At 44.2% G+C, this 27,996-nt stretch overlaps 1 protein-coding gene across 1 annotated transcript; it reads left to right on the plus strand.

Moving 5' to 3' along the window:
• The first annotated feature begins 11 nt into the window (after window positions 1-11).
• Window positions 12-27,996, plus strand: sdcbp2 (syndecan binding protein (syntenin) 2). Its single transcript, XM_024385170.2, has 9 exons — window positions 12-177; window positions 8,309-8,360; window positions 14,529-14,640; window positions 22,050-22,150; window positions 23,931-24,095; window positions 24,486-24,661; window positions 25,197-25,368; window positions 26,613-26,704; window positions 26,812-27,996. Exons 2-9 carry the CDS (start codon window positions 8,310-8,312, stop codon window positions 26,864-26,866), a joined length of 924 nt encoding a protein of 307 aa, XP_024240938.1. The 5' UTR covers window positions 12-177; window position 8,309; the 3' UTR covers window positions 26,867-27,996.

Below are 27,996 nucleotides of genomic sequence, written 5' to 3' on the forward strand. Positions count from 1 at the left end.
TTGGTTGTGTCACCGCCTCTGATTGACTTGGGTTTTCTCGACCAGGACATTAGCGGTGACTCAAAATATCACTTCTCAACAGCGGTGCTTTCGTCCCAAGTACGAAGCAGAAAAAGGACTATAGTAACTAAAAGTCGGAGTTCCCCCCTGAGATATTCACCATCAAAAACTTTTAAGGTGAGTTTACATATGTCCAATAACATTTCCCGTTAGCTAGCGTAGCTCTCCCGGTTAGCTAAATACTGTTAGCTTGCTAGCAAATGTATCGAAACAAAGGTGGTGATTGAATTTAAGTGAGTAAAGTTATTCACCAGCGACGTGTTAGCCGAGATTGGAGGAATAAAGAAAAGAGTAACATCTTGTCTTGATACATTTAGCTAACTAGGTAACCAGTTAACCTAGGTATCTCATCGTTTAGCCACAACTTCTTGTTAGTTAGCTGATGAAAATCTGTAGCTAGCATTTATATAGCTAACTAGCCAAGTTAGCTATAGCGAGATGCACTGTGCTTTCCATGTGGTTGTCTTTTATCATATGGTGTCACAGTGAGGCTATTAGCCTGGCCAGGTAAGTACAGTTAACTGGCTAGCAAACTACATATTCAGCTACATACCTAACTAATGTTTAAACTATATTTGTTTACAAATGTTAAGTAAATCTCAATGTTTTTGAGACCTCTGACCCATGACATCATGTGTATTCTTGACTCATGTTACACAAATGTCTGTCACACTATGGAGATGTGTAAGTTACTGTAGAGGACTTTGTAATCATTGTCATAGTCTCTACCTACCCCCCCCCTTCTCTGGGTGGTGGTGGTGGTGGTGGTGGTGGTGGTGGGGTGGGGAGACATAATGGAGTGTCTCTCTCTCTCTCTGGTCTGTGAATTGGATGTGTAGTGTACAGTAGTCTTGACTTTAATGTGATTGTTGGGCATGTATAGCTTGGCTCAGTGATTGTGTTAAATGTTCACATGATGTGCTTATTTTTATCACTTGTTTTTAAAACTTTGTAGTAGTGTCAACCACCTGTTAGTAGGGTTATGTCTTTTCAGAATTGTGTGTTGTCCATTGTGTTGTATGTTGTTCTTGTAGAGGAACAAGGATTTGGCTATTTTCATGGTGTGTGGTTTGACAGTGCTACACGTGTAGGAGTGAGTATCATTTGCATCAATGTTGTGGGAACACGTGTAGGAGTGGGGGATTTTTCTTTTTTCTTCTAAGTTCGCTGTGTGTTTGTGTGTGTGTGTGTGTGTGTGTGTGTGGGAGAGAACTTGGACATTGACACTGCTACCATGTCGACCACAGTCAGTGTATCTTTGACTACCTCAAAGTTCCTGTTTCCTGTTCATGGCTTATCTTGTGATTTATTCACAAAGTGGGATGCCACAGTGTATAATATAAAAAGGAACAGCATGTGACATGAACATCTCTCTTGTACTTTTCCTTTTCAACACCATTCTCAACAACACAATGGAGACACCAACTTATAAACAAACCATCATTCACAGTGATTCTGATGTCGTACCGGAAATGCGACCAGACCAGTTCATGTCTTCTCTTCTTCCTGGAATGACCCGTATGGCTCAGGTGACATCTTAACGAATGTACGCATAGGCCTACGGAAACAATTTGATCAGAAGGACACCATAGCCAAAGGCCTGGTCCTTAAAGGCAAGGCTTGTATGTTTGAGTAGTTGAGGATGATGATTAGTCATTCATAAGTGACTGGGCTCTTATACCTCGGCATGGTAGGTGTCTACTGTAGACTCTGGGACAGTTTCACCTGCCACACCCTAGTACAGCTGATCTCTATTTACTCTGTACTGGAAGTGTGTACTCTGTCATGTGATGCACTCTTGTCATTCCCTCCCTCTCTCATTCCCCCTCTCTCGTTCCCTCCCTCGCTCGTTCCCTCCCTCCCTCCCTCGCTCGTTCCCTCCCTCGCTCGCTCTCTCATTCGCTCTCTCATTCGCTCTCTCATTCGCTCTCTCATTCGCTCTCTCATTCGCTCTCTCATTCGCTCTCTCATTCGCTCTCTCATTCGCTCTCTCATTCTCTCATTCGCTCCCTCCCTCTCTCATTCGCTCCTTCCCTCCCTCTCTCTCATTCTCTCTCATTCCCTCCCATTCCCTAACCATTCCCTCCCTCCCTCCCTCCCTCCCTCCCTCCCTCCCTCCCTCCCTCCCTCCCTCCCTCCCTCCCTCCCTCCCTCCCTCCCTCCCTCCCTCCCATTCCCTCCCTCCCATTCCCTCCCTCCCCCCTTCATTCCCTCCCTCTCATTCCCTCCCTCTCATTCCCTCCCTCTCATTCCCTCCCTCTCATTCCCTCCCTCTCATTCCCTCCCTCTCATTCCCTCCCTCTCATTCCCTCCCTCTCATTCCCTCCCTCTCATTCCCTCCCTCTCATTCCCTCCCTCTCATTCCCTCCCTCTCATTCCCTCCCTCTCTCTTTCTAGTGGTTGTAAGTGAGCTTTTAGTTTCTTATTAACTCTGGCTGTAGGCCTATCTCTTCCAGTAAAAGGGAAACTGCTCTCTCATCCTGTTTGTCTCTTGCTATTCCATTAGGCCTAGATCCATTAGTCTTGCTCCACCCTCAGTCCTGTAATTATGCTAGTTTTCCATGATAACTTGTGTGTATTTGTTTACCAGCTTTGAGAGAGCGAAGGCTCAGTACCAAAACACAGACCATATCAGCCCCAGTACATACTGTACATTGCCTTCAGAAAGTATTCATACCCAATGACTTATTCCACATTTTATTGTGTTACAGCCTGAATTCAAAATGGATTAAATATACTTTTCTCTACACACAATACCCCATAATGACAAAGTAAAAACATTTTTGCAAATGTATTGAAAATGAAATGACATAAATATCTAATTTACATAATTATTCACACCCCTGAGTCAATACTTTGTAGAAGCACTTTTGGCAGCGATTAGAGCTGTGAGTCTTTCTGGCTAAGTCTCTAAGAGCTTTCCACACCTTTGCCCATTTATTATTTAAAAAAATCTTCAAGCTCTGTCAAGTTGGTTGAACATTTTCATGTCTTGCCATAGATTGTCAAATCAAAACAGTAAATCTGCCACGCAGGAACATTCACTGTCTTCTTGGTAAACAACTCCGGTGTAGATTTGGCCTTGTGTTTTTGGTTATTGTCCTGCTGAAAGGTGACTTTATCTCCCAGTCTCTGGTGGAAAGTAGACTGAACCAGATTTTCCTCTTGAATTCTGCCTGTGCTTAGCTCCGTTCCATTTCTTTTTTATTCTTGGAAAAATTTCCCCGTCCTTAACGATGACAAACATACCCATAACATGATGCAGCCACCACTATGCTTGAAAATATGGAGAGTGGTACTCAGAAATGTGTTGTATTGGACACTTTGTATTCAGGACAAAAGGTAATTGCTTTAGAAGCTTCTGATAGGCTAATTGACATCATTAGACTGAATTGGAGGTGTACCTGTGGATATATTTCAAGGCCTGTCTTCAAACTCAGTGCCTCTTTGCTTGACATCATTAGAAAATCAAAAGAAATCAGCCAAGACTCCAGATTTTTTTTTTATAGACCTCCACAAGTCTGGTTCGTCTTTGGAGCAATATCCAAACGCCTGAAGGTACCACGTTCATCTGTACAAACAATATTGCGCAAGTATAAACACCATGGGACCACACAGCCGTCATACTGCTCAGGAAGGAGACGCGTTCTGTCTCCTAGAGATGAATGTACGTTGGTGCGAAAAGTGCAACTCAATCCCAGAACAACAGCAAAGGACCTTGTAAAGATGCTGGTGGAAACCGGTACAAAAGTATCTATATCCACAGTAAAAACGAGTCCTATATCAACAACCTGAAAGGCTGCTCAACAAGGAAGAAGCCACTGCTCCAAAACCGCCATAAAATAGCCAAACTACGGTTTGCAACTGCACATAGTGACAAAGATCGTACTTTTTGGAGAAATGTCCTCTGGTCTGATGAAACAAAAATAGAACTGTTTGGCCATAATGACCATCGTTATGTTTGGAGGAAAAAAGGGGAGCCTTGCAAGCCGAAGAAGACCATCCCAACCGTGAAGCACGGGTGGCAGCATCATGTTGTGGGGGTGCCTTGCTGCAGGAGGGACTGGTGCACTTCACAAAATAGATGGCATCAAGAGAAAGGAAACTTGTGTGGATGTATTGAAGCAACATCTCAAGACATCAGTCAGGAAGTTAAAGCTTGGTCGCAAATCGTTTTTTCGAAATGGACAATGACCCCAAGCATACTTACAAAGTTGTGGCAAAATGGCTTAATTAAGGACAACAAAGTCAAGGTATTGGAGTGGCCATCACAAAGCACTGACCTCAAACCTATAGAACATTTGTGTACAGAACGAGCAAGGATCCTACAAACCTGACTCAGTTACACCAGCTCTGTCAGGAGGAATGGGCCAAATTCACCCAAATTATTGTGGAAAGCTTGTGGAAGGCTACCTGAAACGTTTGACCCAAGGTAAGCAATTTAAAGGCACTGCTACCAAATACTAATTGAGTGTATGTAAACATAAAATATTAAATCAATTATTATTCTCTCCTATTATTGAAATTTCACATTCTTAAAATAAAGTGGTGAACCTAACTGACCGAAGATAGGGAGTTTTTATTCGAGTTTAAATGTATTTGGCTAAGGTGTATGTAAACTTCCGACTTCAACTGTATGTTAGTATTGTAATTTGGAGTAACTACAATGTTGATGTTTTTCCCATCACAGCCATTAAACTCTAACTGTTTTTAAGTCACCATTGGCCTCATGGTGAAATCCCTCACGGTGAAATTTCCTTCCTCTCCGGCAACTGAGTTGAAAAGGATGCCTGTATTTTTGTAGTGACTGGGTGTATTGATAGACCATCCAACGTGTAATGAATAACTTCATGCTCAAAGAGCTATTCAATGTCAGCTTAAAAAAAAATATCCATCTACCAATAGGTGCCCTTCTTTGCGAGGCATTGGAAAAACTTCCTAGTCTTTTCTGGTTGAATCTTTGTTTGAAAACCACTGCTCAGTTGAGGGACCTTACAGATAATCGTATGTGTGGGGTACAGAGGTAGTCGTTCAGAAATCACGTTAAACACCAATATTGCACACAGTGAGTCCATGCAATGACTTGTTAAGCAATAAAAGAATAAATAAAAAAATAAAAACTTTATGCTCGCCATAACAAAGGGGCTGAATACTTATTGACTCAAGACATTTCATATATAATTGTTTGTTTTTTTTATCTCAAAAAACACAATTCCATTTTGACATTATGGGGTATTGTGGGTAGGCCAGTGACCAATTTAAAATAAAAAAAATTCAAGCAATAACATAACAAAATGTGGAAAAAGTCTAGGGGGTGTGAATACTTTCTGAAGGCCTTGTACCAGGTAGAAACCACCACAAGCTTCCTCAATAGGTTTCAGTGTTAATATGTGTAATGTACTTTCTTGTTTTTAGTTGATAAAATAGTTTCTATGTTCCTTGACAATCTTTATGACGTCAATGTTTTCTTCTTGATAGTAGACATCCGGAGATCAAAAGCCCAGCTCCTTGAGGTATGTTTTGCTGTGTTGCTCGTTCAGTGACTGGGGACAAGGCAGCAGTACAAACGGGCTGCAGGTTGAGGCTTACATAACATGTTTTTTAACTGATGACGTGCCCTGGGGGATTGCTGTGTGTGAACAATGACACATTCTGCCTGTTGTATGTTTTGACTGTTACAAACTGAAATGCTCAAATCAACCTACATTGTTTTACATGTCGAGGTTCGGTAACCTTGATGTTATGAAAATGCTTTTAGAACATAATAAAATATTTTTTTGAGCACCTAGCTCAGGATAGAAAGATGTGGCCTCTGTGCCTAGCTCAGGATAGAAAGATGTGGCCTCGGCGCCTAGCTCAGGATAGAAAGACGTTTCCACACTACAGACCCGGTGTCACTACAGACCCGTGTTTGATCGCAGGCTGTGTCGCAGCCGGCTGCGACCAGGAGAAGCATGAGGCGGTGCACAATTGGCCCAGCGTCGTCCGGGTTTGGCCGGCCCGGATGTCCTTGTCCCATCGCGCTGTAGCGACTACTTGTGGCAGGCCGGGTGCAGGCACGCTGACTTTGGTCGCCAGCTGTACAGGGTTTCCTCCGACACACTGGTGTGGCTGGCTTCCGGGTTAAGCTAGCAGTGTGTCAAGAAGCAGTGCGGCTTGGTGGGGTCGTGTTTCAGAGGACGCATGGCTCTCGACCTTCGCCTCTCCCGAGTCCGTACGGGAATTGCATTGATAGGACAAGACAGTAACTACCAATTGGCTATCACAAAAAAGGGGTAAAAAAATATAAAATAAACCACTTGCAAACGTTTTTGAGCTCATTCAGCTATAGGCTACATTAGTGGTTTTTCACATGGACAGTGGCATCATATCAACTGTTACTCAACATTAGCAAGCTAGCTGAATGCATGATGTCCACAATAACACTGCCGGTAGCTAGCATAGAATTACCCTGTATAGTCCAGTCAACCCACTTGCACATGTTTTTGTTCATTCAGCGAGCAAGGTTTAGCTGTGTTAAACATTACAGTAGTTTTGACATGGGCATTGGCTCATACTGTGTTAGCATATGTTAGCTAGATAGTTAACAACATCAAGGTTAGTATGCTAACTGCATGGTAATGCCGACAATAAGTCACTTTTGCAGGCAGATCGTGTACACTAGGCATAAAACTTTATCCAATATGGTTTGCAGTGAGGGATTTCAGATGTGCCAAACCTAGGAGAAGCTAGCTAGCTGAGCTAGAAAGACCTGGCTAGAAAAACAAGTATTCAGTCAATGCTATTTTATTTAACTTTGCAAGTCAGTTAAGAACAAATACTTATTTACAATGACGGCCTACCCCGTACAACGCTGGGACTACTGGGAGTCCCCATAGGGCGGCTGATAATCACGGCCGGTTGTGTTACAGCCTGGAATCAAATCAGGGTCTGTAGTGTCACCTCTTGCACTGAGATGCAGTGCCTTAGACTGCTGCGCCACTCGGGAGCCTCCTTCTAGATAGCTAGGTGTCTGTTCTGAAAGAGTTCGCTCCAGACATGTAGTGTTGCTAACAGTGTCCACTTTTATTAAATCAATTGCAGGTAGTTGTGAGACTTTATTTTTGACCTTTTTATTTAAATAGGCTAGTCAGTTATGAACAAATTCTTAATTTCAATGAAGGCCTAGGAATAGTGGGAGCAGAACAGCCTTCTTCGGTTACCAAATGATGCTGCCAATGTCGCTAGGCTACCTAGCAAAATATCAATGGTAGCTGAGCTTGCCGTGGTTTCGGACTAGTTGGCTAGCTAGCCCACCTTGCACAGTGTGTGTGTATATATATTTTTTTCTCAATTTATCATTCATACCATGTTACCTGGCTAGTCTCTTAATTAACAGGATAGCCTTCTATAAAGGCACTCATTTTCATAATTTTTGTATTGTCAAAATTTCAAACATTCTCAATGAGGCTACAAACATGCAATCTAATCTGGGCTGCTTGTCAGACGAACCATTCAAGTGATGTCATTGATGACACGTTATCAAGATGGAGGCACGCAGTAGTCAGATGAGGCCATTTTTTAAAAAGGTTTTAACATTAAATATGAGCTTTCGGCATTTTTAAGGGTAGGAACATTCTTCTTTATCACATTTTTCTTATCAAAACCACCTTAACTTACTACAGTCAGTTTCTAGCCTACATTGTTTGTTCTAGAACTCGCCCAGCCTACAGTATGTGGATAAGAAGGGTATCTCTGACTTGTTTGCTTGTTAGTTAGGTCTTTTATAGGGTGTTCTGACCACACCCACTTCTCAGCTTACATCACATCTTTGTTGCAGTTAGCTACCCTTCTCTCTCTTTACCGTCTCACAATAATGAAAGGATGAGTGATGATGGGAAGAGGTCTGGAAGTGCAGAAATGGATCATGGTGGATTAGTGGTGAAAAACTTAAGCCTCAATTGAAAAACAGGAATTTCATTATGAGCTTTATGGCCTGGGAGTCCCCATGCCATGTGTGTCACTCTTTCAGAGCTGTGTATGGGCACGGGTCTATGGACAGACAGACAGACCGCTCTGTTCTCCAACCCTCTCTCTGTGTGGTCCATAGCCCCCCCCCTCTCTGATCCTGTCTTCTGCCACATTATTCTCAGCTAGTGATCTGCCATCAAAGGTTAGCAGTTTATGGGTGAGATTATCTCTCCTTTGTATTGTGGTATTTACTCTTCTCATGCCAACATTGACAGTTTCCTTTGTGTTCTTCCCACAGAATGTCGCTGTATCCATCCCTCGAGGATCTTAAGGTGGACAAGGTCATGAAGGTAAGGAAAACCCAGTATCGGACAGAATACTGGACTTTTTTAAAAGTAGGCTACTCTGACCTCCTCCCGGGTGGCTAAAACCAAATGAAAATCGACATTGTTCTTTGTTAAAGAGAGGAAGAAAAATACAAAGCTTCAGCCAAAGTGTTCTAGTGTCCATTATATTTTCTCTAGGCAGCAGGTAGCCTAGCGGTTAAGAGCACTGGGCCAGAAACCAAAAGGTTGCTGGTTCGAATCCCCGAGCCGACTAGAGTGAAAAATCTGTCTGTGCCCTTAACCTCTTGATTCTAGCCATCCCGGATCCGGGATCGTGAATACAGCCTCAAGCTCATTACCATAACGCAACGTTAACTATTCATGAAAATCGCAAATGAAATGAAATTAATATGCTAGCTCTCAAGCTTAGCCTTTTGTTAACAACACTCTCATCTCAGATTTTCAAAATATGCTTTTCAACCATAGCAAAACAAGCATTTGTGTAACAGTATTGATAGCTAGCGTACCATTTAGCGTTAGCATCAGCAGGCAACATTTTCACAAAAACCAGAAAAGCATTCAAATAAAATAATTTACCTTTGAAGAACTTCAGATGTTTTCAATGAGGAGACTCTCAGTTAGATAGCAAATGTTCAGTTTTTCCAAAAAGATGATTTGTTTAGGACAAATCGCTCTGTTTTGTTCATCACGTTTAGCTACGAAAAAAACCTGTATCCAGGAGTGTAATTATCCCCGCAGCTCATTAGCATAACACAACGTTAACTATTCATGAAAATCGCAAATGAAATGAAATTAATATGCTAGCTCTCAAGCTTAGCCTTTTGTTAACAACACTGTCATCTCAGATTTTCTAAATACGCTTCTCAACCATAGCAAAACAAGCATATGTGTAACAGTATTGATAGCTAGCGTAGCATTTAGCGTTAGCATCAGCAGGCAACATTTTCACAAAAAACAGAAAATCATTCAAATAAAATAATTTACCTTTGAAGAACTTCGGATGTTTTCAATGAGGAGACTCTCAGTTAGATAGCAAATGTTCAGTTTTTCCTGAAAGATTATTTGTTTCGGAGAAATCGCTCCATTTGGTGCGTCACGTTTGGCTACCAAAAAAACCCGAAAATTCAGTCTTCAAAACGCCAAACCTTTTTCCAAATTAACTCCATAATATCGACTGAAACATGGTAAACGTTGTTTAGAATCAATCCTCAAGGTGTTTTTCACATATCTCTTCAATGATATATCGTTCGTGGAAGTGTGTGTTCTCTTCTGAATCTCATGGGAAAATGCCTCCAGTTGAAGATTACGCACCAATTTAGACAAAGGACACCGGGCGGACCCCTGGTAAATGTAGTCTCTTATGGCCAATCTTCCAATGATATGCCTACAAATATGTCACAATGCTGCAGACACCTTGGAGAAACGACAGAAAGGGCAGGCTCATTCCTGGCGCATTCACAGCCATATAAGGAGACAATGGAAAACAGAGCCTCAAAAATTCTGCTAATTTCCTGTTTGAAGTTTCATCTTGGTTTCGCCTGTAGCATGAGTTCTGTGGCACTCACAGATAATATCTTTGCAGTTTTGGAAACGTCAGTGTTTTCTTTCCAAAGCTGTCAATTATATGCATAGTCGAGCATCTTTTCGTGACAAAATATTGCACTTAAAACGGGCACGTTTTTTTATCCATAAATTAAAAGAGCGCCCCCTATATCCAAGAAGTTAAGCAAGGCTCTTAACCCTAATTGCTCCTGTAAGTTGCTCTGGATAAGACCGTCTGCTAAATGACTAGAATGTAATGTTTAGTGACATTTTATTTTCCAAATGTCAGTGTTCTGGTGTCCGTTACTGTCTAGGCTCCAGGTGTTCTAGTGTCCGTTACTGTCTAGGCTCCAGGTGTTCTAGTGTCCGTTACTCTGTCTAGGCTCCAGGTGTTCTAGTGTCCGTTACTCTGTCTAGGCTCCAGGTGTTCTAGTGTCCGTTAGGCTCTGTCTAGGCTAGGCTCCAGGTGTTCTAGTGTCCGTTCCTCTGTCTAGGCTCCAGGTGTTCTAGTGTCCGTTACTCTGTCTAGGCTAGGCCAGGTGTTCTAGTGTCCGTTACTCTGTCTAGGCTCCAGGTGTTCTAGTGTCCGTTACTCTGTCTAGGCTCCAGGTGTTCTAGTGTCCGTTACTCTGTCTAGGCTCCAGGTGTTCTAGTGTCTGTTACTCTGTCTAGGCTGCAGGTGTGTTCGTTACTCTGTAGGCTCCAGGTGTTTAGTGTCCGTTACTCTGTCTAGGCTCAGGTGTTCTAGGCTCCAGGTGTTCTAGTGTCCGTTACTCTGTCTAGGCAGGTGTTCAGGTGTTAGGCTCCAGGTGTTCTAGTGGGTACCAGGTGTTCTAGTGTCGTTACTGTAAGAGTTGTATTGAGTTTCAGTGTGTCCAGGTGGGGTACCATCATACTGTAGGCTCCAGAGTTGTATTGAGTTTCAGTGTCCGTTACTCTGTCTAGGGGGTGTGGGTGTCCCTCTAGGTCCACTGTAAGAGTTGTATTGAGTTTCAGTGTGTGGGGGTACCATCATACTGTAAGAGTTGTATTGAGTTTCAGTGTGTGGGGGTACCATCATACTGTAAGAGTTGTATACACAGTGAGTTAGGACTGTGCACTAATTCCAAAAAGTTCTGGGAGACTGTAAAGTCCATGGAAAAACATTTTTTTTTTTTTACAGCTGGCCATGCTTTCCACCTGGCTCCCACTACCCCAGTCAACAGCTCTGCACCCCCCACAGCAACTTGCCCCTCCCCCCCTCTTTCACCCCCACTTCTCTTTCACCCATGTTCTGAAAGTGCTGCAAAATCAGGACAATCCCCTACAAATCAGCCGGGCTAGACAATCTGGACCCCTACAAATCAGCCGGGCTAGACAATCTGGACCCCTACAAATCAGCCGGGCTAGACAATCTGGACCCTTTCTTTCTAAAATGTTCTTCCGAAGTTGTTGCAACCCCCATTACCTGTTACTAGCCTGTTCAACCTCTTTCGTACCATCTGATATCCCTAAAGATTGGAGAGCTGCTGCGGTTATCCACCTCTTCAAAGGGGGAGACACTCTAGACCCAAACTGTTACAGACCTATATCTATCCTATCCTGCCTTTCTAAGGTCTTCGAAAGCCAAGTTAACAAACAGATTACCGAACATTTCGAATCCCACTGTACTTTCTCCACAATGCAATCTGGTTTCCGAGCTGGTCATGGGTGCACCTCAGCCATGCTTAAGGTCCTAAACAATATCATAACCGGCATCGATAAAAGACAGTACTGTGCTGCCGTCTTCATCGACCTGGCCCAGGCTTTCGACTCTGTCAATCACAGCATTCTTATCGGCAGACTCAAAAGCCTTGGCTTCTCAAATGACTGCCTTGCCTGGTTCACCAACTACTTCTCAGACAGGGTTCAGTGTGTCAAATCGGACGGCCTGTTTTCCGGACCTCTAGCAGACTCTATGGGGGGTGCCACAGGGTTCAATTCTCAGGCCGACTCCATATATCAATGATGTCGCTCTTGCTGCTGGTGAGTCTCTGATTCACCTCTACGCAGACGACACCATTCTGTAAACATCTGGCCCTTCTTTAGACACTGTGTTAACAAACCTCCAAACGAGCTTCAATGCCATACAACTCTCCTTCCGTGGCCTCCAACTGCTCTTAAATGCTAGTAAAACCAAATGCATGCTCTTCAACTGATTGCTGCCCGCACCCGCCCCCCAGCTAGCATCACTACTCTGGACGGTTTTGATTTAGAATATGTGGACAACTACAAATACCTAGGTGTCTGGTTAGACATTTAACTCTCCTTCCAGACTCATATTAAGCATCTCCAATCCAAAATTAAATCTTGAATCGACTTCCTATTTTGCAACAAAGCCTCCTTCACTCATGCTGCCTAACATACCCTTGTAAAACTGACTATCCTTACCGATCCTTGACTTCGGCGATGTCATTTACAAAATAGCTTCCAACACTCTACTCAGCATATTGGATGCAGTCTATCACAGTGCCATCCGTTTTGTCACCAAAGCCCCATATACTACCCACCACTGCGACCTGTATTATCGTTGGATGGCCCTCGCTACATATTCGTCGCCAAACCCACTGGCTCCAGGTCATCTATAAGTTTTTGCTAGGCAAAGCCCCGCCTTATCTCAGCTAACTGGTCACCATAGCAACACCCACCCGTAGCATGCTACCCAGCAGGTATATTTCACTGGGCATCCTCAAAGCCAACTCCTCCTTTGGCCACCTTTACTTCCAGTTCTCTGCCAATGACTGGAACGAATTGTAAAAATCACTGAAGCTGGAGACTTATCTCCCCCCACTAACTATAAGCATCAGCTGTCAGAGCAGCTTACAGATCACTGCACCTGTATACAGCCCATCTGTAAATAGCCCACCCAACTACCTCATCCCCATGTTATTTTTTGTTGTTGTTGCTCTTTTTGCTCCCAGTATCTCTACTTGCACATTCATCATCTGCACATCTTTCACTCCAGTGTTAATGCTACATTGGAATTATTTCACCACTATGGCCTATTTATTGCCTTCCCTATCTAATCTTAAAATACCCTGTACATGTTTTTATTTAACCTTTATTTAACCAGGAAGGGCTCATTGAGATTAAAATCTCTTTTTCAAGAGCGCCCTGGCCAAGATGGGCAGCACCAAATCATTACAAAAAAATGACAGACAGACAACATGAAAAACTACAAGTAATCTAGTAAAAACCATTGAATTCACAAGAGTATAAAACAGCAAATTAAAAACATTGACAGGTCAGGGAATCAGCCTCAAAATCCTTCATCAGTGATTTAAAAACACCAATCGGGACAAGTTCTTCCAGTTTAAAAGTATTTTGTAAGGTGTTCCAAGACGATGGCGCAGAGTACATAAAAGCCCTTTTACCAAATTCAGTTCGGACATTTGGAACAGTTAGCAGGATAAAGTCCAGCGAACGAAGAGAGAACCCACCACATTTCTGAACAATTAAAAATTTAAAATGCACAAATAAAAAGTTAGTAAACCCAAAATGGCTTTGTAAATAAAAGTAGAGGTCCTGACCTCATTCATATATCTTTATGTACATATTCTTTATACCCTTACACTTGTGTCTATAAGGTAGTAGTTTTGGAATTGTTAGCTAGATTACTTGTTGGTTATTACTGCATTGTCGGAACTAGAAGCACAAGCATTTCGCTACACTCGCATTAACATCTGCTAACCATGTGTATGTGACAAATAAAATTTGATTTGATATACCAGTGCCTGAGCCTACGAGTGACTAGAGAAGGCCAGCCAACCCTGGTATACAATGTGCAGTGGTGCATAAGGGTTTTGCAGTTTAAAATAAATCTCAAAGTGCCATGATCTCAAACACTGAGCGGAAGCATTCATATATAACATATCCCCAAAGTCTAGTAAAGGCATAAATGTAGCTCATACTAGCCTCCTTCTGGCTTCAAAAGAAAAACAGATCCCAATTTCAGCTTCAATTTTTTTGTAAGTTGTTGAATATGCAATTTAAAAGAGAGGCCGTCATCAATTAAAATTGCAAGATATTTATGAGGTTACAACCTCAATCTCCTTGCCCTGACAGGTAGTAATGGGTGAAAGGTTCAGAGGTCTATTTCTTGCATTAGAAAACACCATTAGTTTAGTTTTGTCAGTATTGAGGATAAGCTTCAATTGACACAAGGTATGTTGAACAGTATAAAAAGCAATTTGCAAGTTCTGGAAAGCTTTTGTAAGAGACGAGGCACAACAGTAAATAACAGTATATTCAGCATAAAAATGAAGTTGTGTATTTTGGAAATTTTTGTCTAAATCGTTTATATAAATAGTGAATAAGAGAGGACCAAGTACAGAACCTTGGGGCACACCATTCAAGACAGACAATTTAACAGACATAAGCCCATCAAATTGACATAGATTTTTCAATTGTGTTATCGTCTGCACGTTTGTTTATCCCATGTGTAACTCTGTTGTTTGTGTCGCACTGCTTTGCTTCATCTTGGCCAGGTCACAGTTGTAAATGAGAACTTGTTCTCAACTTGGCCTACCTGGTTGAATAAATGTGGGAAAAAAATATATATATTTAGTTTGTGTGGCGACTTAATAAACATCTTTACTGTCTTTCTCCTAGGCTCAGACCCAATTTGCCCATACCACTGCTACCCCAGCCATCGCTGAGGGGACCTACCAGCCGCAGGCTGCTGTGCTGGGGATGCCATCATCAGGGGAGTCCACCTGCTTCTGTGAGGCCTATACCACATGTTAAAGGGATACCTCTGGACTTCCACAGTGTCGTATGAACACGTGGATACCATTTTGTTATGTCTTCCAGTCATTGCACTAAAGTTACTGTGCAACTTCCTTCAAACTGCACGCAGAGATACGTTGAGTATCACAGACCATATTCTGTAGTTTCCCTGTTGGTTTGCCCTCCTCCAGACCAGGGTGTTCCTATTTACAAAACTTCTCAAGAGTAGGATTGCTGCTCTTTGGATCAGGTCCTTCCGTGTCCATGTAATCTTATTCATTATGATCTGAAAGGAAACACTGATCCTAGAGCAACACTTTTTGAATACAGTCCCTGGTCTCTCACTTTCTTTCTACTCCCCCTTTCGTCTCTTGGTTTCCCTTTCCATCTTTGTGTCTGTTTTGGGGCTCTTCTCTGAATCAGGCTGTTGTTAGTGGTGAAAGGCCTTTCGGCTCTGTTGTGTGGTGTTGAGAGGAGATAAAGACACGCTGAGGATTAGAGGCAGTTGGAGGGTATGGGGTCTTATGGAATGTTCTTTAGCTCAGCTCCTACTCTGTGGATCGGTCTCCGCTCAGTCTGTGTCTTTCATTGAGTGAGGGTGAAATGGGCAGGGAGACCACAGTGAGTAGGGATTCCAATAGGGAGAGGGAGGGAGGACTACCAGATAAAAGGAAGGTGGGCAGGGCCCACACAGGGAGGGGAAAAAATGTGGTTTTCTGCTCTTTTTCACTTGTTCCCCTCTTCCACTCTCTCATTCTCTCTTTCTCAGTATGGGATGTGCTCTGGGCTTTGGTTTTCTCCCAGTGGAGCTAGCTAATGGTTGACATGGAGACGGCAGGCCTGGTAGCAGCACTGGGAGGGGAGTTTTCTTCCTCAGGCCTGAAGGGGACAGACAGGAAAGGTGGTGAAGGAAATGGCCCTGCATGACATCACCACTGGACCTCAGCCCAACCACAGCTCTCACTGCTGTCCACTTCCTCATTTCCTCCAATCATGTCTTATCTCTGCATCCCCTCTCATTGCTCTCCCTTCATTCCCTCACACACCACCACCACTGTTCTGTTATTACACATCTCCTCCTCCTCTATTCTGTTATTACACATCACCACCACCTCTGTTCTGTCATTACACATCACCACCACCTCTGTTCTGTCATTACACATCACCACCTCCTCTGTTCTGTCATTACACATCACCACCTCCTCTGTTCTGTCATTACACATCACCACCTCCTCTGTTCTGTCATTACACACCACCACCACTGTTCTGTCATTACACATCACCACCTCCTCTGTTCTGTCATTACACATCACCACCTCCTCTGTTCTGTCATTACACATCACCACCACCACTGTTCTGTCATTACACATCACCACCTCCACTGTTCTGTCATTACACATCACCACCTCCTCTGTTCTGTCATTACACATCACCACCACTGTTCTGTCATTACACATCACCACCACTGTTCTGTCATTACACATCACCACCACTGTTCTGTCATTACACATCACCACCACTGTTCTGTTATTACACATCTCCTCCTCCTCTATTCTGTTATTACACATCACCACCACCTCTGTTCTGTCATTACACATCACCACCACCTCTGTTCTGTCATTACACATCACCACCTCCTCTGTTCTGTCATTACACATCACCACCTCCTCTGTTCTGTCATTACACACACCACTGTTCTGTCATTACACATCACCACCTCCTCTGTTCTGTCATTACACATCACCACCTCCTCTGTTCTGTCATTACACATCACCACCACCACTGTTCTGTCATTACACATCACCACCTCCACTGTTCTGTCATTACACATCACCACCTCCTCTGTTCTGTCATTACACATCACCACCACTGTTCTGTCATTACACATCACCACCACCACTGTTCTGTCATTACACATCACCACCACTGTTCTGTCATTACACATCACCACCACCTCTGTTCTGTCATTACACATCACCACCACCTCTGTTCTGTCATTACACATCACCACCTCTGTTCTGTCATTACACACCACCACCACCTCTGTTCTGTCATTACACATCACCACCACCTCTGTTCTGTCATTACACATCACCACCACCACTGTTCTGTCATTACACACCACCACCACCTCTGTTCTGTCATTACACACCACCACCACCACTGTTCTGTCATTACACATCACCACCACTGTTCTGTCATTACACACCACCACCACCACTGTTCTGTCATTACACATCACCACCACCACTGTTCTGTCATTACACATCACCACCACTGTTCTGTCATTACACATCACCACCACCTCTGTTCTGTCATTACACATCACCACCACTGTTCTGTCATTACACATCACCACCACTGTTCTGTCATTACACATCACCACCACTGTTCTGTCATTACACATCACCACCTCTGTTCTGTCATTACACATCACCACCACTGTTCTGTCATTACACACCCCCTCCTCTGTTCTGTCATTACACATCACCACCACTGTTCTGTCATTACACACCCCCTCCTCTGTTCTGTCATTACACATCACCACCACCTCTGTTCTGTCATTACACATCACCACCACCTCTGTTCTGTCATTACACATCACCACCACCTCTGTTCTGTCATTACACATCACCTCCTCTGTTCTGTCATTACACACCCCCTCCTCTGTTCTGTCATTACACACCCCCTCCGCTGTTCTGTCATTACACATCACCACCTCCTCTGTTCTGTTACTGATCTTTCATATATTTTAATTTTCTCCTTAAACATTTTTTTTTCTTAATTCTTCCTCTCGGCAAATGTCCCCATGCTGTGATCCGTAGAGGCCAGTATTGTCGTCAGGCTCAGCCCCGGTGATCCGTAGGGGCCAGTGTTGTCGTCAGGCTCAGCCCCGGTGATCAGTAGGGGCCAGTGTTGTCGTCAGGCTCAGCCCCGGTGATCCGTAGGGGCCAGTGTTGTCGTCAGGCTCAGCCCCGGTGATCCGTAGGGGCCAGTGTTGTCGTCAGGCTCAGCCCCGGTGATCCGTAGGGGCCAGTGTTGTCGTCAGGCTCAGCCCCGGTGATCCGTAGGGGCCAGGTGTGAGGTCAGGCTCAGCCCCGGTGCTCCGTAGGGGCCAGGGGTGAGGTTAGATGAAAGAGTAAAACTAACACTGAGACATCATTTAATCCCTGGGGTTTACAGATCACTGCAACTCTGTGAGGTAATGGTATTGCAGATTACACCAGGCCAAGGTCAGTTCATATCCTGTATTAGCTGAGTGGTAGTTGTGTGTGTGTGAGAAGAGAGGCCAATAGTTAAATTATTAAATGAGTATGTGTGTTAACCAAACCAATGCATAGACTGAGCAGTGCTTGGTCTTTTTTATATATAGTTTTCCTGTCCAATAGGAAGAGATCCTCTAATGATGCGTGTAGGCGGTGGTTAGTTGAATCACTGACAGCAAATTCGTCTCCCATGCAGCATCTGTGGACCGTGTGGGTGGATGTTCTGTGTCAATCATGTGTATTCCTTAGTTTGAACCAAAAATAGTGTCCTATAGCCTATGCCTTTTAATGTTTATTGTGGGGGTGCTGTGTGACTGTCTGGCTGATCGTGTCAATCTCCCACATGCCTTGGTATACACGTGTACTTTAACTTTCCACCCAAACTTTATTCCTATAAACATATATTTATTGTTTTTCACATTTTACGATCATAAATAGTTCACATGAATACAATTAAACATTCACATCAATATATTTGAGTTCATAATTACATAATTTACAGATGTAATAGTCGGTATTATTTCTTTTTTTTTAATATTCTGTTTTGATTTGTAAAAAAAAAAAGTGTTCATAATGCACCTTGTCTTCCAGATGTTACTGTCGACCGTAAACCTTTAGTAATGTCTACCGTAAACCGTTAATAGAGTCGACCGTAAACCGTTAGTAAAGTCGACCGTAAACCGTTAGTAAAGTCGACCGTAAACCGTTAGTAATGTTGACCGTAAACCGTTAGTAATGTTGACCGTAAACCGTTAGTAATGTTGACCGTAAACCGTTAGTAATGTTGACCGTAAACCGTTAGTAATGTTGACCGTAAACCGTTAGTAAAGTCGCCCGTAAACCGTTAGTAAAGTCGCCCGTAAACCGTTAGTAAAGTCGCCCGTAAACCGTTAGTAAAGTCGCCCGTAAACCGTTAGTAAAGTCGCCCGTAAACCGTTAGTAAAGTCGCCCGTAAACCGTTAGTAAAGTCGCCCGTAAACCGTTAGTAAAGTCGCCCGTAAACCGTTAGTAAAGTCGCCCGTAAACCGTTAGTAAAGTCGCCCGTAAACCGTTAGTAAAGTCGCCCGTAAACCGTTAGTAAAGTCGCCCGTAAACCGTTAGTAAAGTCGACCGTAAACCTTTTGTAAAGGAGACCGTAAACCTTTCGTAAAGTCGACCGTAAACCTTTCGTAAAGTCGACCGTAAACCGTTAGTAACGTAAACCGTTAGTAAAGTCGCCCGTGAACCGTTAGTGAAGTCGCCCGTGAACCGCTAGTAAAGTCGCCCGTGAACCGTTAGTAAAGGCGCACATAAACCTTTAGTAAAGTCGCCCGTAAACCTTTAGTAAAGTCGACCGTAAACCTTTAGTAAAGTCGACCGTAAACCTTTAGTGAAGTCGACCGTGAACCTTTAGTGAAGTCGCCCGTGAACCGTTAGTAAAGTCGCCCGTAAACCGTTAGTAAAGTCGACCGTGAACCTTTTGTAAAGTCGCCCGTAAACCGTTAGTAAAGTCGACCGTAAACCGTTAGTAAAGTCGACCGTAAACCTTTAGTAAAGTCGACCGTAAACCTTTAGTAAAGTCGCCCGTAAACCGTTAGTAAAGTCGCCCGTAAACCGTTAGTAAAGTCGACGTCGACTGTTAACCTTTAATGTCGTCCATGTGAAATATCAAAGACACAGTAAAAGACTTGGGATTTACAGTGGATTTGGAAAGTATTCAGACATATTCCCTTTTTCCTCAAAAAAATGTCTTCAATCTATAATGACAAAGCAAAAAACATTTTTATTAAAAATAAAAAACATAAATATTTTATTTACGTAAGTATTCTGACCCTTTGCTATGAGACTCGAAATTGAGCTCAGGTGCATCCTGTTTCCATTGATCATTCTAGATGTTTCTACAACTTGATTGGGGTACACCTGTGGTAAATTCAATTGATTAGACATGATTTGGAAAGGTTGCATGTCGGAGCAAAAACCAAGCCATGAGGTTGAAGGAGTTGTCCGTAGACCTCCGAGACAGGTTTGTGTCGAGGCACAGAACAACAAAAAATGTCTGCAGCATTGAAGGTCCCCAAAGACAGTGGACGCCATCATTCTTAAAAGGAAGAAGTTTGGAACCACCAAGACTCTTAGAGCTGGCCGCCCTGCCAAACTGAACAATCGGGGGAGAAGGGCCTTGGTCAGGGAGGTGACTAAGAACCCAATGGTCATTCTGAAAAGCTCCAGAGTTCCTCTTTGGAGATGGGAGAACCTTCCAGAAGGACAACCATCTCTGCAGCACTCCACCAATCAGGCCTTTATGGTAGAGTTGCCAGGCCGAAGCTACTCCTCAGTAAAAGGCACATGACAGCCCGCTTGGAGTTTGCCAAAAGGCAACTAAAGTACTCTCAGACCATGAGAAACAAGATTCTCTGGTCTGATGAAACCAAGATTGAACTCTTTGGCCTGAATGCCAAGCGTCACGTCTGGAGGAAACCTGGCACCATCCCTACAGTGAAGCTGTGAAGACTGGGAGACTAGTGAAGCATGGTGGCGGCAGCATCATGCTGTGGGGATGTTGTTCAGCGGCAGGGAGACTGGGAGACTAGTCAGGATCCAGGTAAAGATGAATGGAGCAAAGTACAGAGATCTTTGATGAAAACCCTGCTCCAGACCGCTCAGGACCTCCGACTGAGGCAAAGGTTCACCTTCCAGCAGAAGAAACGACTCTTAAGCACAAAGCCAAGACAACGGAGAAGTGGCTTCGGGACAAGTCTCTGAATGTCCTTGAGTGTTCCAGCCAGAACCTGGACTTGAACCAGATCGAACATATCTGGAGAGACCTGAGAATAGCTGTGCAGCAACACTCCCCATCCAACCTGACAGAGCTTGAGAGGATCTGCAGAGAAGAATGTGAGCAACTCCCAAAATACAGGTGTGCCAAGTTTGTAGCATCATACCCAAGAAGACTCAAGGCTGTATTCGCTGCCAAAGGTGCTTCAACAAGGTACTGAGTAACTGAACTACAGAGGACCATGCTCTACCAACTGGGCTACAGAGGACCGTGCGTGCTCTACCAACTGAGCTACAGAGGACCGTGAACTACAGGGTCCTTAGCTTAGTGATGAGCTAAGGACCCTGGGACTAAACGCCTCCCTCTGCAACTGGATCCTGGACTTCCTGACGGGCCGCCCCCAGGTGGTAAGGGTAGGTAATACCACATCTGCCACGCTGATCTTCATCACGGGGGCCCCTCAGGGATGCATGCTCAGTCCCCTCCTGTGCTCCCTGTTCACCCATGACTGCATAGCCAAGCACGACTCCGACACCATCATTAAGGGGCTGTAGTGGAGCAGGTTGAGAGCCTCAAGTTCCTTGGTGTCCAACAAACTTTCATGGTCCAAACACACTATGACAATTGTGAAGAGGGCACAACAAAGCCTATTCCCCTTCAGGAGAAGATTTGGCATGGGTCCTCAGATCCTCAAGTTACACTGCTGCACCATCGAGAGCATCCTGACTGGTTTCATCACCACCTAGTTTGGCAACTGCTCGGCCTCCGACCGCAAGGCAGTACAGAGGGTAGTTCGTACGGCCCAGTACATCTCTGGGGCCAAGCTTCCTGCCGTCCAGCACCTCTATACCAGGCGGTGTCAGAGGAAGGCCCCAAAAAGTTGAGACTCCAGCCACCCTAGTCATAGACTGTTCTCTCTGCTACCACACGGAAGGCGGTACTAGTCCAAAAAGCTTCTAAACAGCTTCTATCCCCAAGCCATAAGACTCCTGAACAGCTAATCAAATGGCCACCTGGACTATTTGCATTGCCCCCACCCCCAGTTTTACACTGTTGCTTCTCTGTTTGTTACCCATCCATCGTCACTTTACCTCTACCTACATGTACATATTACCTCGACTAACCGGTGCCCCTGCACGTTGACTCTGTACCGGTACCCCCTGTATGAAGCCTTTTTACTGTTATTGCTCTTTAATTATGATTTTTTTAAACTTCAGTTTATTTTAGTAAATACTTTCTTAACACTTTTTTTCCCCCTTGTTGGTTAAGGGCTTGGAAGTAAACATTTCACTGTAAGGTCTACACCTGCTTTGTACTAGGTGCGTGTGACAAATATCATGTGATTTTTAAAAAATATATTAACTGTGTGTTGTTATCTCCTAGCCCTGTACCCTAACCTGGAGGAGCTGGGAGAGTACATGGGCCTGAGCCTCGACAGTGATGAGGTGCAGAGGAACATGGCCTCGGTGCCCATGGCAGACAATGTAAGTTGTGCATGTGGAGGATTTAGGCCTACTTCTTGTTGCTGATGTATGTCAGATGGTGTCCCTATGTGTCTGTAATGAAGGATGTCAGTTGTGACCTCATTTCAGCGGTACTTCCTCCTCATTGGCTGAGTGAGGGATAAGATGCCTGAATGTCATATTATGTAAGGTCTATTTTTACTGGGTGATATTTCCTCTGTGTGATGCTCAGACGTCAGCAGAGCAGACCCCAGTGCCATCAGGCCAGCTAACACCAGTACACAACACATCCTGTAGGTCTCTGGAGAAGACCGCACGGCCCTGGATAAAGTTCTCTCTGCTTCACAAAAACATTCTGCGACTCAGACTGTAGTTAGTAAATATACATTCAAACCACAGGGTTCAACGAGAGAGATTACATTCAAACCACAGGGTTCAACAAGAGAGATTACATTCAAACCACAGGGTTCAACAAGAGATACTTGAGCTTGATTTGGTTTGTCAGAGTTGTACATGAATGAGACATGTAGCCTAGGTTTTAGGGTGAGGCAGGAGGGACAGTGGTTTTGGATGAGCTCTCAGTAGTGGACTCATAGTGTCGGGACGATACCAGTATCTCTATTGCAATTTTTTTTTTCTTCATGGCAAAAATGAAAACACAAAGCTAACCAAACTCTTTGGTCCTTTTAAAAACCTGCTGTATGTCAAATGTTGTGTTCTATAACCTGTGAAATAAATACATGTGACTCTGGATGACAACATGTTTGTTTCCAACATTAGGGTTGTGTTCTTAAAGAAGTTAAATCTGCTTTGTGTTTTGTTTCCTTGCCACGATACTAACTCGTGTTGCGATACTGGTGTCGTCCCGGTCCTACGGACTCCTAGCAGGCTCTTTAAAAATTGGAATACAGGCCTCCCGAGTGGTGCCGTGGTCTAAGGCACTGCATCACAGTGCTAGCTGTGCCACTAGAGATCCTGGGTCCCAAGTCCAGGCTCTGTCGCAACCAGCCGCGACCGGGAGACCCATGGGGCAGAGCACAATTAGCCCAGCGTCGTCCGGGTTAGGGGAGGGTTTGGCTGGCATTGATGTTCTTGTCCCATCAGTCACTAGCGACTCCTGTGGCGGGCATGGCGCAGTGCACATTGACACGGTCGCCAGGTGTACAGTGTTTCCTCTGACACATTGGTGTGGCTGGCTTCCGGGTTAATCGGACATTGTGTCAAGAAGCAGTGCGGCTTGGTTGGGTTGTGTTTTGGAGGACGCATGGCTCTCGACCTTTGCCTCTCCTGAGTCCGTACGGGAGTTGCAGCGATGAGACAAGACTGTAACTACCAATTTGGATACCATGGAAAAAGAAAGAAAAAAAGAAACTAGAGTACAGTGTAGCATAGCACTGTGTTCCCAGAGCAGCACTGACGGACTCTTCAACAGCCTGGAGTGTCTGGGAGGTCTCTGTTCCTCTTTAGTGTGTAGGCTAGTGGGAGTGTCTGGGAGGTCTCTGTTCCTCTTTAGTGTGTAGGCTAGTGGGAGTGTCTGGGAGGTCTCTGCTCCTCTCCATCTCCAACTGCTTATTGATGGAAACGTTCCATCTCCAACTGCTTATTGATGGGAAACGTTCCATCTCCAACTGCTTATTGATGGAAACGTTTCATCTCCAACTGCTTATTGATGGAAACGTTCCACTACCAACTGTTTATTGATGGAAACGTTCCACTACCAACTGCTTATTGATGGAAACGTTCCACATCTATTTTCCAATCTCCGCCCTCTTATCTTAATGTCACCTCCCTCTCTCCACAGCAAGTGGCGGTGTCGTCTGGCATGGGAATCAGTGGCATGGTGTGTCCCGTGACTGGGTCAGACGTGGGCATCAAGAGGGCAGAGATCCGTCCCGGCCTGCGTGAGATCATCCTCTGTAAGGACCAGGATAGGAAGGTCGGCCTGAGGCTAAGAGCCATCGACAATGTGAGTCATTATCATATCCCTAATCCGTAGTCTGGTTGTAAATTAGGCTATCTGTCCTCAGATTACGGTTATCTATCTGTATCTGTCCTCAAACCAGACTACAGATTACAGTTATCCATTTGTCCTCAAACCAGACTACAGATTACGGTTAATCATCTGTCCTCAAACCAGACTACAGATTACAGTTATCCATCGGTCCTCAAACCAGACTACAGATTACGGTTATCCATCTGTCCTCAAACCAGACTACAGATTACAGTTCTACATCTGTCCTCAAACCAGACTACAGATTACAGTTCTCAATCTGTCCTAAAACCAGACTACAGATTACAATTATACATCTGTCCTCAAACCAGACTACAGATTACAGTTATCCATCCGTCTCCTCAGGGCGTGTTTATCCAGCTGGTTCAGGCCAACTCCCCGGCCGCCCTGGGGGGCCTGCGCTTCGGGGACCAGGTCCTCCAGATCAACGGGCAGAACTGTGCTGGCTGGAGCCTGGACAAGGCCCATAAAGCCCTGAAGGTTGCTGCGGAGACCCGCATCGAGCTCATTGTCCGGGACAGGTAAGGAGGTGACGACCACCGTTATTTCATGCAGATACAATTTTATTTTTTTAACCTTTTTTTTAACAAGGCAAGTCAGTGTAAGAACAAATTCTTATTTTACAATGACATCCCTACCCCGGCCAAACCTTCCCCTACACCGGCCAAACCCTCCCCTACCCCTGACGACGCAGGGCCGCAGTGTAGTCCAGTCTGATCAGTTTGGTGTAGTTCCTTGGATTATGTCATGAGGTGTTGATGTTCATCAATATGTCTGGCCATTAAGAGGGAATGTTTGAGTAAGTGGAGTGTAAAAAAATGTTCTTAGTTGCTCTGTGAACCTGACAAACACTACAGCTCTGGCTCCTCCTGCTGGTCATATCACAACACTGTTTTACTATTAATCAGAGGTTGTTTGATTGGTCAGTATGATATTTTGAGAAAAGGCAAAGGACACAATGAAAAACAATGGAGGATTTGGACTGTACTACTACTAAGTGGTCGTCTTGAGTATTAACTACCTCATGAGTCTTTTGTGTTTGTGTTCTGACTTCAGGCCGTTCCAGCGTACTGTCACCATGCACAAAGACAGCTCAGGCCACGTTGGGTTCATCTTCAAGTCGGGCAACATCACCTCGCTGGTCAAGGATGGTTCGGCCGCTCGCAACGGCCTGCTGACGTCCCACTACATCTGTGAGATCAACGGACAGAATGTTATCGGCCTCAAGGTGAGCTTTGACTTCAAGTGTTGATGGTGACTTCTCCCTGACGATGAATCAGTCTCCCAAAGTTGAATCTACACTCAGTGGCCAGTTTATTAAGTCTATTACCGGGTCTGACCCCCGCTTTGACTCCAGAACAGCCTGAATTCTTCAGGGCATGGATTCTTCAAGGTGTCTTAAACGTTCCACAGGGATCTTGGTCCATGCTGACGCAATGGCATCATGCAGTTGCTGTAGATTGGACGGTGGCACATTCATGCTGCCAACAGCCCATTCCATCTCATCCCAAAGACTCTCTTATTGGGTTTGGTCGGCAACAACGTTCAGATTCACTGTGGCGTTCAATCGTTGCTCGATTGGTATCGACGTGTGCCAGGAAAACATTCCCCACACCAGTACACCACAAACACCAGCCTGTACCGTTGACACCAGGCAGGATGGGTCCATGGACTCACGCTGCTCACACCAAATTCTGACTCAGCATGACGCGACAGGAACTGTGATTCGTTGGACCAGGCAGTGTTTCCACTCCTCAGTTGTCCAGTGTTGGTGAAAGCATTCCCACTGGAGCTGCTTCTTGTTTTAGCTGATAGGAGTGGAACCCGGTGTGGATATATGCTGCAATAGCCAATCCGTGACGAGGATCGACGAGTTGTGTGTGTGTGTGTGTGTGCCGGGATTTGTGGCCCGCCTGTTAGCTTGCACATTTCTTGCCATTTTCTTTCGACCTCTCTCATTATCGAGCTGTTTCCGCCCACAGGACTGCCGCTGACTGGTTTGTTTTGTTGCACCATTCTCTATAAAACCTCGACCCCGCAAACTCAACTCTGGACCTCGAAGTTATACAGTTCCACTGTATTTTCATTGTTCCCTTCCCTAAACAGGGACTGATTTTAGACCTGGGACACCAGGTGTGTGCAATGAATTATCAGAAAACCAGCAGGCTCCGGACCTTGTAAGGTCAGAGTTGAATTCTCATGCCCTAGACACTGTCGTACGTGAAAAGCCCAGGAGGCCGGCCGTTTCTGAGATACTGTATCCGGCGAGCCTGGCACCGACGATCATGTCACTAGTTTTGTCCATTCTAACGTTCAATCCAACACTAACTGGATGCCTGTCTGCCTGCTTTTTATAGCAAGCCCCGGCCACGTGACTCACTGTCTGTAGAAGTGATCCAGTTTCGTGAACAGAGTGGTGTACCTAATAAACTGGCCACTCAGTATATGTTAATACTGTTTGTTGATGTGCAGGATGCTCAGATCAAGGACATCCTGACCACCTCTCCTACAGCCATGACCATCACCATCATGCCCAAGTTCATCTACGAACACATGGTCAAGAGGTAAGCAGTTAGGAGTTTTAAGGAATCGCATTATAAGGTCTCAGGTTGGTACAGTTGGTGGAACACTTATGATCATTTGGATTAATAGAATGTGTTTGTCTTTTTAGGATGTCCAGTGGTCTGCTGCGGTCAGCCATGGACCACTCTGTGCCAGAGGTGTGAAGGCCGGAACGTGACCACGTCTCCTACAGGATGTCTACAATCTCCAGAGTTCCCATTGGACCCCCAAACAGCCAATAGGGTCAACTCGCTCTCTGTACTGAAAAACTTCTTGTATCACAGTCACCGCCTTCTTCTTTCATCGTAGCATAATCTAAATATACCTTTTTTTTCTCCGATGGCTCAAATATTGTTATTCGATGTAGTTCCGTTTCTACTTCTATCCCTTTTGTCTATTTTTACATAACTCTTGTAGTCCAGTATTGTTTACTTATAATTATGTTTGTGGCATTGCATTGAGTACACCTTTTTGTTTTAAAGCCATGCGCACTATCATGAGTCTAGAGCTTCCTCATAAAGAGCAAGGAAATGGTTAATTGGCTCGTGACCTTTCACCTTTTGTGTCAAAATGCTGTAAAAGCCAATGATCTCCATGGTTGTTGATCATAAGCCTGTTCCCCTATGCAGCTGGGACATTACGCTGGGCGGACCCACTAAGTGCACTTTCCTGTAACCATTAAAATGTTTTTTTTATTGATCCAAGTCGAGTCAAAATTAACTGGGAATGGATTTGTTTGCACAAAGTAATCAAGAAACTGAAGTTATTAATATGTACGTTATCTAGGGGTTCAATCAATCATTCCCTCTACTTGTTGATTGATGTGCACGGGAAGACAGAAAACGTGACCTGGGCTCAGAATCGCAAAACATTTCTCACGCAAAAACTTAAGAAACAAAAGCATTAACATTTCCAGTAACCTTTTTGAGGAATTGCAAATTTGCATTAAATTTCTTCATAAGTCTATAGTTAAGGGAAGAAAAAAATGTCAGTTAAGAAGAAATTTCTTCTTAAGGTTTTGTGAATCTGGGCCCTGATCGGTGAGTTTCTTTTTAATATTAGAATGTTGTTCTTGTTTGGAAGCGTGTTTTGTATTGCATTTTTATATCATCTTTAATAAACAACACACAGCCATCATTCTGTAAATGCTAGAATCTAAATGTTTCTATACGAATGTAAAGGGGGAAGGGAGACACCTAGTCAGTTGTACAACTGAACGCATTTAACACAACCCCTTTGTAATTAATGTAAAAACAAATAAATAATCATTTTGTTCATATTTTAAATTCTGCTA

The sequence above is a fragment of the Oncorhynchus tshawytscha genome, linkage group LG22 (assembly GCF_018296145.1).
Source record: "Oncorhynchus tshawytscha isolate Ot180627B linkage group LG22, Otsh_v2.0, whole genome shotgun sequence".
Taxonomy (NCBI): Eukaryota; Metazoa; Chordata; class Actinopteri; order Salmoniformes; family Salmonidae; genus Oncorhynchus; species Oncorhynchus tshawytscha.